This window comes from Mustelus asterias, chromosome 15, assembly GCF_964213995.1.
Source record: "Mustelus asterias chromosome 15, sMusAst1.hap1.1, whole genome shotgun sequence".
Lineage (NCBI taxonomy): Eukaryota > Metazoa > Chordata > Chondrichthyes > Carcharhiniformes > Triakidae > Mustelus > Mustelus asterias.
The window spans coordinates 20263212-20272359 of record NC_135815.1 but is presented as its reverse complement, the minus strand read 5'-3'; the positions used below and the strand labels follow the sequence as shown (position 1 = coordinate 20272359).

The 9148-nt window shown below is 42.0% G+C and overlaps 1 protein-coding gene across 3 annotated transcripts in view; it reads right to left on the bottom strand.

Moving 5' to 3' along the window:
• Positions 1–337: 337 nt before the first annotated feature.
• chrm3b (cholinergic receptor, muscarinic 3b) overlaps positions 338–9148 on the bottom strand; it is a 240596-nt gene continuing 231785 nt past the window's right edge. For 2 of the 3 annotated variants that reach the window (XM_078229606.1, XM_078229605.1), the window contains one exon: positions 338–4012. In XM_078229606.1, coding sequence (XP_078085732.1) covers positions 2200–3993 — 1794 coding nt within the window. In that variant the 5' untranslated portion in view covers positions 3994–4012 and the 3' untranslated portion in view covers positions 338–2199. The remainder of the gene's footprint in view (positions 4013–9148) is intronic. The other variant, XM_078229603.1, reaches the window with a different exon arrangement.

Below are 9148 nucleotides of genomic sequence, written 5' to 3'. Positions count from 1 at the left end.
CACTGTCTGTGTGGAGTTTGCACGTTCTTCCCGTGTCTGCGTGGGTTCCCTCCGGATGCTCCGGTTTCGTCCCACAGGCTGAAAGACGTGCTGGTTAGTTGCATTGACCCGAGCAGGTGCCGGAGTGTGGCAACTGGGGGAATTTCACAGCAACTTCATTGCAGTGTAGTGCAGTGGAGTGGATGTTGTGTACATGGACTTTAGCCACAAGCCTTACTTGTGAGTAATAAATAAACTAAACTTTAAGGGGATATTTTTCTTCTAATGTTAGCGGTACAACTGACGAATTCAGGAAAATTCCTCTCCTAATGTACAATAATAATAGTGCAAAGATTTTAATAAAATTTTGCATGACTTTATTGCCGCTATAAAACCAATTGATAGAACAATACATTCAATATTGAAATGGACACGTCAAGTTATAGAACATAATTAAACTACCAATTTCATTTACTAAATTTTACAACATCATACAAAAAGATGGTTAAATTACAGTGGAGTGTTCTTTTATATTGACATTGAATTATATTGCAATTCATAATTTTTACAATACCATCCTTTGGGCCTGGCACTAAGAATGAACACTAAAAAGTCTATTCTATATTTTTTTTCTAATTTCTTTTTAAACTTGGAGCTATTATGATGGAGCCAAAATTAAACCCAGGACCACGTAACATTGATGGCTGTTAGTTAAAAAGGGAGTTAAACATATACATTTAAGAGTGCATGGTCCATTTGGTTTTTTTTTTGCAGTGACAATAATTTAGACCAAGAATACTTTCTTTTCGTTGGAATACATAAAGTGAAACAAAATAGATATACATCATATAAAATCTTCTCTCACAATTCTTGGTCTTCGACTGTCCTTTAGAAAGAATTACGCCAGAGAATACAGATACTGCACAAAGTTCGAGGCTGTTGACTTTAAGGTTTTTCCATTGTAGTGTTTCTCATCTAGATTTGCAACACCAAACAAATAGTCATCCAGATGTTGTGAAAGAGAATAGTGGACTTCTTCATGAGAGTTCCAATCCCAACTGACATTGGGTGAATTTTCATGAGTTTGCGGTCAGCGTCCTCTGCAGAATACATTTCGTCAATGGAGAATATGTCTTTTGTGGGGGTTAGGGGAAAGTGGAAGTTTTTTTTATTTAGCAGAACCAGTTCTGTCCGACTGAATTACATCAAGTTGGAGCTGATCACAGAAGCAAACAGACATTTCATTCCAAGCCCTTTTCTTGTCTAAAACGAAGGGGGGAAGTGCGGCAATCAGAGGTTTGTAGAAGAGTGAAAAGGTAATTTTGTGAGAAGTGAGGGATAATGGGAGGAACCATTTGTGAACATTGAGGCGTGGCAAAAGTTGAATATTGCTGAAAAAGAGAGACATGTTGCCCAAATCTTTTGTCCTCACACTCATCAGGACAAATGCAAGAATGCCAAATTTGAAATGATCACAACAATTTGGGCAGCACTTCCTGAACAGTCCTGAGTGCGCTAATAGCTACAATAACAACTGATTTAAGATAATCAATTGAGACGATATTGTGGCTCATTTCTACTTGCCTGAAGCGACTTATATTCAGAAGCATGGCCTCATTCTTTGCAAGCAAAAGGAATATGTTCAAGCCGTAAATTACCTAAGAGCTTGGAGAGTCGATAGTTGCTTTCTCCAGGGCAACACCTCAACCAATCAGAGTTGACTTGCTGACCCAGAAGCACCCTTTTCTGATGTGGTATAAATTTTGAAATTTGGCATTTTTGCATTTTCTCTGATGAGTGCAAGATGAAACATTTCACCAAAATGTCTCTCTTTTCAGAAATGTTCAAGTTATGTACAACTAATTGAATGTTTTGTGGCAATACTCTCGATGTTTGAGATGCAAAATCCAGTATCTGTAGTTGCCGTAATGAGATTAATAGCATTTTGGATGAAAGTGTTATATTCATGTTAAATAAATATTAAGCAAAAGCATACATGAACTTCATATGAACATAAAGATAAAATTATACAATTTAAATACACCAACACCAATTTAAATACTTGTACTGCTGTCTACATCATGTAAACACCATCCGACACATAATACAAAGCAGCGTATACTTCAGCCATGTGCTCACAACATTGATAGCCAGTATGCTCTTGACCAAAGCTGTTAATTGGTACCAAACAGAGACAATCACAATCTGATGAATGTAGCTTCAGGAAGAATCGCATGGAATTCTTTTATGGAAAATAACAGCTTGTCTCGGTTGATACTGTTGCCTACGCCTTTTCCTCTTTTCCCAGTGACAAAGCAGCAACATTTTAAAAGTGTTTCTGAAGGTTTTGTTGCACAGTGCATAGCACATGGGGTTCACAGTGCTATTGACGTAGCACAGCCAGTAACCTAGATGCCACAGTGCGTCGCGGATGCATGTGTCACAAAATGTGTGGACCAGTACCATTATGTTGTAAGGTGTCCACGTGATAATAAAGGCAAGCAAAATTGCACTGAGTGTCTGTGCAGCCTTCTTCTCTTTCACCAGCGACATTCTCTTACGCTTTGTGATCTGACTTCTCGTTTTCGAGGCAAACGCTTTAGCAACTGTGGAATCTCGGAGAGACATGGACGTGGATGATTTCGCCAATGACGCGATTCCTCCAGAAGTCTTTGAAGGATGGATTGATGGCATTGACTGGACGGGAAGCTTGGCAAAATGCTGGTGGAAGCTGTTGCCTTGCTCATCCGAATCCTTGAACTCCTGCTTTGTGAACTTCTGTTCCTTTTCACTCGCGTCAGCTTTGGCAAGTTCATCATTGCAATGGTCCATGTTATCCGTATTCGTGGACCTAGAGAGGTTGGCAGCCGTCTTAAGCCCCGGTAGGTTCAACACAATAGAGTAGATTGCTCTCGTTTCCGACACCACGTCATCCTCATCGGATGAGGCTGAGTGATCTAAAGAGCCACCGCCGTCATTGTTATTCCAGCTGTCGCTGCTGCTTGCCTCTTGTTCGCCCTCAGTGTTGGCCCTCCACGTCTTTGAGTTTGGCCAAAAGTGGCACCTCCTGAGCCTCCTTTTATTTTTCGCTCCTGCCCGCTGCAGCTCGTTGCTGCTGCAGCTTCTAGAGCTGCTTGTTTGATGAACAAAGCGTATGGTTTCCATGTCGGTGGTGGAGGCCTGAAGAGCTGCCAGTTCTTTGGTGCGTTTCTGCGTTTCCTTGTAGATTCTCCAGTACAGGATGGTCATGATGGTGACAGGCAAGTAGAATGCAGCAATGGCGGTACCAAAAGTGATTATTGGTTCAGTTAAAAACTGTATGGAACATTCATTGGGATGCACAGTCCTTTTGCCAACAAAATATTGCCAGAACAAAATGGCAGGGGCCCAGAGTATAAATGAGACTATCCAAGCCAGGCCAATCATTATTCCAGCTCTTTTGGGAGTTCGTTTAGCTCTGTAGGTAAGTGGCCGTGTAATTGATAAGTATCTGTCAAAGCTTATAACAAGAAGATTCATGACAGAGGCATTGCTGGCCACATAGTCAATAGCAAGCCAAAGGTCACAGGCGAAGTTACCTAAAACCCATTTGTCCATTATGATGTATGTCGTGTACAGGTTCATGGAAATCACTCCAATTATCACATCCGCAAAAGCGAGACTTAGAAGAAAGTAATTATTCACTGTTTTCAATTGTTTGTTCACCTTGAATGCAACCATGACCAGAATGTTTCCAATGATTGTCACCAAGGAGAGGATTCCTGTGAAGAAGGCGATCAAAACAACTTGCCAAACCGTGTGGCCTCCCAGAGGGTCACTTGTACTATTGCTTAAAACGGACCCATTCGATTCCAGAGAGGCTGCAGGAGAAAGTGAGGCTGGTCTGAACAAGCCATTGGCACTTTGCTCTACAGACCTGTCACCAAGAGCCATTCTGCCTTGTGAGCCATCGCTCCAGGGGAAGCTGGAATTGAAGAACAATGGGGGAGCTGTGTTGTTGTAGTCAGGGATCATTGTGACTTTCTGGCATGTTCTGCAAAACAAAACGAAAAAGAAAGCCAAATAAAGGTGGGTTCTATGCAAGGAGTAAACAGAATTTGGCTAAAAAGGTACAGAAAGACCTGATGGTTGAGTATCTGTGATAAAATGTCCACCCCACATTGCCATAATACACTTGTCTGGTACGACTCTCTGTCACAATTCAAGTGCCACATTCGCATTTCTGAACTACACCGCCAACACGAAGTACAGTATCAGGAAATATAGGAACACTATAGGAGAGGAGGTCACTCATGTAGGGACATGGGCGACACTGGCTGGCCAGCATTTATTGCCCATCCCCAGTTGCCCGAGGGCAGTTGAGAGTCAACCACATTGCTGTGTCCCTGGAGTCACATGTAGGCCAGGCCAGGTAAGGATGGCAGATTTCCTCCCCCAAAGGACATTAGTGAACCAGATGGGTCTTTCCGACAATCGACAATGGTTTCATGGTCATCAGTAGATTCTTAATTCCAGATATTTTTTACTGAATTCAAATTCCACCATCTGCCGTGGTGGGATTCGAATCCAGGCCCTCAGAACATTAATTGAGTTTCTGGATTAATAGTCTAGTGAGAATACCATTAGGCCATCACCTCCCCTCGACTGAGTAGAATTACTTTGACTCCTTGTGAGGCAAGTAATACCATGGACCACTTTCTGTGTAGCCCACGCGGGAATCTTCATTGGTACCACATTCAGAGAATGGCCTGCGTGGCCAACATAAATCTGTGTAATTTGCTACAAATATGAGAACTTTAGCATTCTTCTAATTGTATGAATCCAGTATTTATACAATAGCAGGTAGAGGGTGGATAGAAACTGTTCCCATGGACAGAAGGGTGAATCATTTAACTTGGTTGGTGAAAGAAATAAAGGCACCGTGAGTTAAAGTTTTCTCATACAGTGAGGGGTTAAGGTCTGAAACGGTCTACCTGAGAGTGTGGCAGAGGCAGGTTCAATCGTGACTTTCCAAGCGGAATTGGATAAGCACCTGAGGGGATAGAGGGCTACGGGGAAAAGTGAGCGAGAGGGAGGGCTCGTACAGAGAACCAGTGCGGACATGCCAAGCTGAATGGCCTCTTTCTGTGCTGTAACCATCCTACAAACACTCTGGGCAGCGTGACGAAGCATTGGGCTGATGCTCTGTCAGTATTTGGAGCTCAATCTTTGGGGAGAAATGTAGGATTGTATCTCCATAAGATACCCTATGGCAGAGCCGTTTGGAGTTCCAGTTCATTGGCACTGCACTGCTTCAAGTAGGTTGTATAATTTTTAAAATACCCATTGAGAATCCTGTATGAAATCTGTGATAATACTGAGAAAACCAGGTACAACACTTATCTAATAAGTATCACATAACAATAATTAAACATTATAATGAATACATTTATAGCTTATGCATGTAAACTAAACTGGGCTCTTAACAGCACGTGAGACATTAGATTTATTTTCACAGTATGCACATTCCCATTGATGGCAGCCTTTTATACTGTCCTGCGGGGCAACCTGCCAACTAATGCTTGAAGTAGTGTTTGAAATCCATACCGTAGATCATGCAACAATCTCCAAATATGGTGGCTCCCCACAGAATGTAACGATCGTGCTCATTCAGCCTTCAAGAAAACGCTTAAGCACTTTGTTGACAAGGTACGCAATGGGAGTCAGTGGTTTATAGGACACTGGACAAATACATAAGAACTAGGAGCAGGAATAGGCCATTTGGCCCCTTGAGCCTGCTCCGCCATTCAATAGATCATGGCTGATCTTTGGGCAATTGGGCAAATATAGCCCAGTTGGGCAACTGGGCAAATTGGGAACACACAGCTCATTTGACTGAGTCTCCAGAGGTTTTTTTTTTATTTAATTAAAAATTATAATATGTCGTTGTCTGATACTTGAGTTTGCATTCCCTCCAAATGGATTTCAATATATAGCTTACGGTGAGCATAATGGTGGATTGATGAGCACAGGTTTAGGAACATTGTGATGATGTTTGTATGTAATGTTATGGAATTCCTGTGATCAAACCATTTTTACCAAAAGTGGAGATAATCAGATTTGATATGGGTTTGTGTCTGTCAGAACTGTAATTATGTGGAATAGACTGTACAAGTGTACAATGATTTATTCAATCATATAAACCTGAAAGGTATAACAACCCCTCCTGCAAAACTCCATTCGGAACAAATGTGCTTATTTGAAAAGTGTTTATTTTTCTCTCACAAAGTTGAAGGTAAAATTTCCAATTCATGGGTTTCAAATTGAGCATCAAGTTAGAAGGAATTGCAGGCAACACTAATAACATTTTATAGCACAACTCGTGTTTCTCTCGCATCTCCCTTTGTTATAAAATGCCTCCAGGCAGTGGAAACTGGCTCACTGAATATATTCAAGACTGAGTGAGAGAGACTTTTGATTTACAAGGAGTCAAAGGTGCTGAGGCCACAATCAGATCAGCCATCATCTTATTGAGTGCCAGAGCAGGCTCGAAGGGCCAAATGGCCTACTCCTGAATGTGTACAGTTCTGGTCACCCTATTACAGAAAGGGTATTATTGAACTAGAAGGAGTGCAGAAAAGATTTACTGGGATGCTAGTGGGACTTGATGGTTTGAGTTATAAGGAGAGGCTGGATAGACTGTGAATTTTTTCCCTGGAGCGTAAAAGACTTAGGGGTGCTCTTTTAGAGGTCTATAAAATAATGAGGGATAAGGTAGATAGTCAACCTCTTTTCCCAAAGGTAGGGGAGTCTAAAACTAGAGGGCACAGGTTTAAGATGAGAGGGGAGAGATACAGAAGGGTCTAGAGGGGCAATTTTTTCACACAGAGAGTGGTGAGTGTCTGGAACAAGCTGCCAGATGTAGTAGTAGAGGCGGGTACAATTTTATCTTTTAAAAAGCCTTTGGACAGTTCCATGGGTTAGATGGGTGTCGAGGGATATGGGCCAAATGCAGACAATTGGGACTAGCTTAGTGGTTAAAAAAAAGGGCGGCATGGACAAGTTGGGCTGAAGGGTCTGTTTCCATGCTGTAAATCTCTATGAGTCCTGCTCCGAATTTTTTTAATGAATGTCACTCAGGAATTTCTTGTTTGTTTCTGCTACTTGAGTCACCTTTTAAAAAAATAAATGTTGAAATCCAATTTTGTTAAATTCCTATTTCGAAATACATTTGAAATTTCTCCAAACACCATACGAACATAACAGAGTGAAATGTAGGGCAAATGGGCCCTTCAAACCAGATTTATTGAATCTGGGATTCAATAAAATCATGGCGACATTCATTCCACTTTCCTGTTCTATCCTCACTCAAACGCAACTGATCAACCATCTTGTAAAAGGGCGGCAGAGTGGCACAGTGGTTAGCACTGCTGCCTCACAGTGCCAAGAACCTGGGTTATAGGAACATAGGAACTAGGAGCAGAAGTTGGCAAATTCAGCCCTCCAAGCCTGCTCCGCCATTCAACCAGATCATGGCTGACCTCTCCCTGGTGTCAAATCCACCTCCCCACGTGTTCCCCATATCCCTTATCCCTTTTTTTCATTAGAAATGTATCGACCTCCCTCTTGAAACCATTCAACAATTTAGACTCCACCGCGCTATGGGGTAGCGAGTTCCACAAATTCACCACCTCCTGTGAGAAATAGTTCCTCCTCATCTCAGTTTTAAATCTACTGCCTCTCAACTTATACCTGTGACCTCTTGTTTGAGATTGCCCCAAATGAGGAAACTTTTGGTCTACATTTACTTGTTCAATCCCTTTAAAATTTTTATTTACCTCAATCAAATCCGTTCCTCAGATAAGGAGACCAAAACTGGACACATTACTCCAGATATGGTCTCACCAGCACCCGAGACAATTGCAAAAACATTTCTCTACTTTTATACTCCAGTCCCTTTGCAATAAATGCCAACATTGCATTGTCCTTTTTATTACATGGTGCACCTGCATACTGACTTTCTGCAATAAGGTTCAATTCTGGCCTTGGGTGACTGTCTGTGTGGAGTTTGCATGTTCTCTCCATGCCTGCGTGGGTTTCCTCCGGGTTCCCCGGTTTCCTCCCACACTCTAAAGATGCGCAGGTTAAGTGGATTGGCTGTGCTAAATCATCCCTTCGTGTCCAAAGATGTGTAGCTTAGGGAAATTAGCAGGGTTAAATATGTGGGGTTACAGGGATAGGGCTTGGGAAGATGCTTTGTCGGAGAGTCGGTGCAGACTCAATGGGCTTAATGGCCTCCTTCTGCACTGTAGGAACTCAATGATTCAATGCGAGGTTTTCATTTTGTGGCTTGCAGTACATTCCACTGAGGAATTAATAGCAGGTAACACATCAGAGCTGACCTGACCTTCTGCCTAGATGTCGAGGAAGATAAATGTGTATTGTAATAATCTCACGAGAGCAATCCGCAGCCACCATCAGTAATGCTGATGAAGGGCAGCTGTCCACTCGAGTGCTGTAAAGTACTTCCACGAGAAGCCTTTTGACTCTCACGCATGTTGGGAAAAGAAACATTGAAAACTGTGGCTCTGCTTGCATTTTCCCACTGAAGCATCAGCTACATATCAGGAGCCCAACCTTCGACAAGGTGCCCTTGAATAGTCTACAGTCGACATTCAGTGGAACCGCCACCACAGCTAGTCCTCAGTCTCCTGAAATTGGTACTAGCTGGATGTGAGCCCTCTTACATTACTTGCAGAGAGACCTCGTTGAATCCCATCTGTCCAGTGATACAAGCAATTAAAATCCTGATTGCCTTTTAAATGCGGTCTTACATCCTGACATGTTTGTTTCCGACGCAGTATTTTATTACAGTAGCTGATATGTGGGATGATGTATGGCATTTTTTGCAAACAATATTGTGAAGGATTAAAATATGCAAGTGATGGGACATGTGAAGCACGTAACTATTTTCTAAATGAATCCATACGACACAGGATGAGTTGATGAACAAATATTTGCAAAGCAATTTGTCACTTTAAGAGACCCAAATGGAAGAAATAAAATCATCAAAAAGCCTGAATTCTGCAATAATGAGTGGAATTATGCAACGAACAATCATAGAATCATAGAATCCTACTGTGCAGAAGGAGGCCATTCAGCCCACCGAGTCTGCACCAACCACAATCCT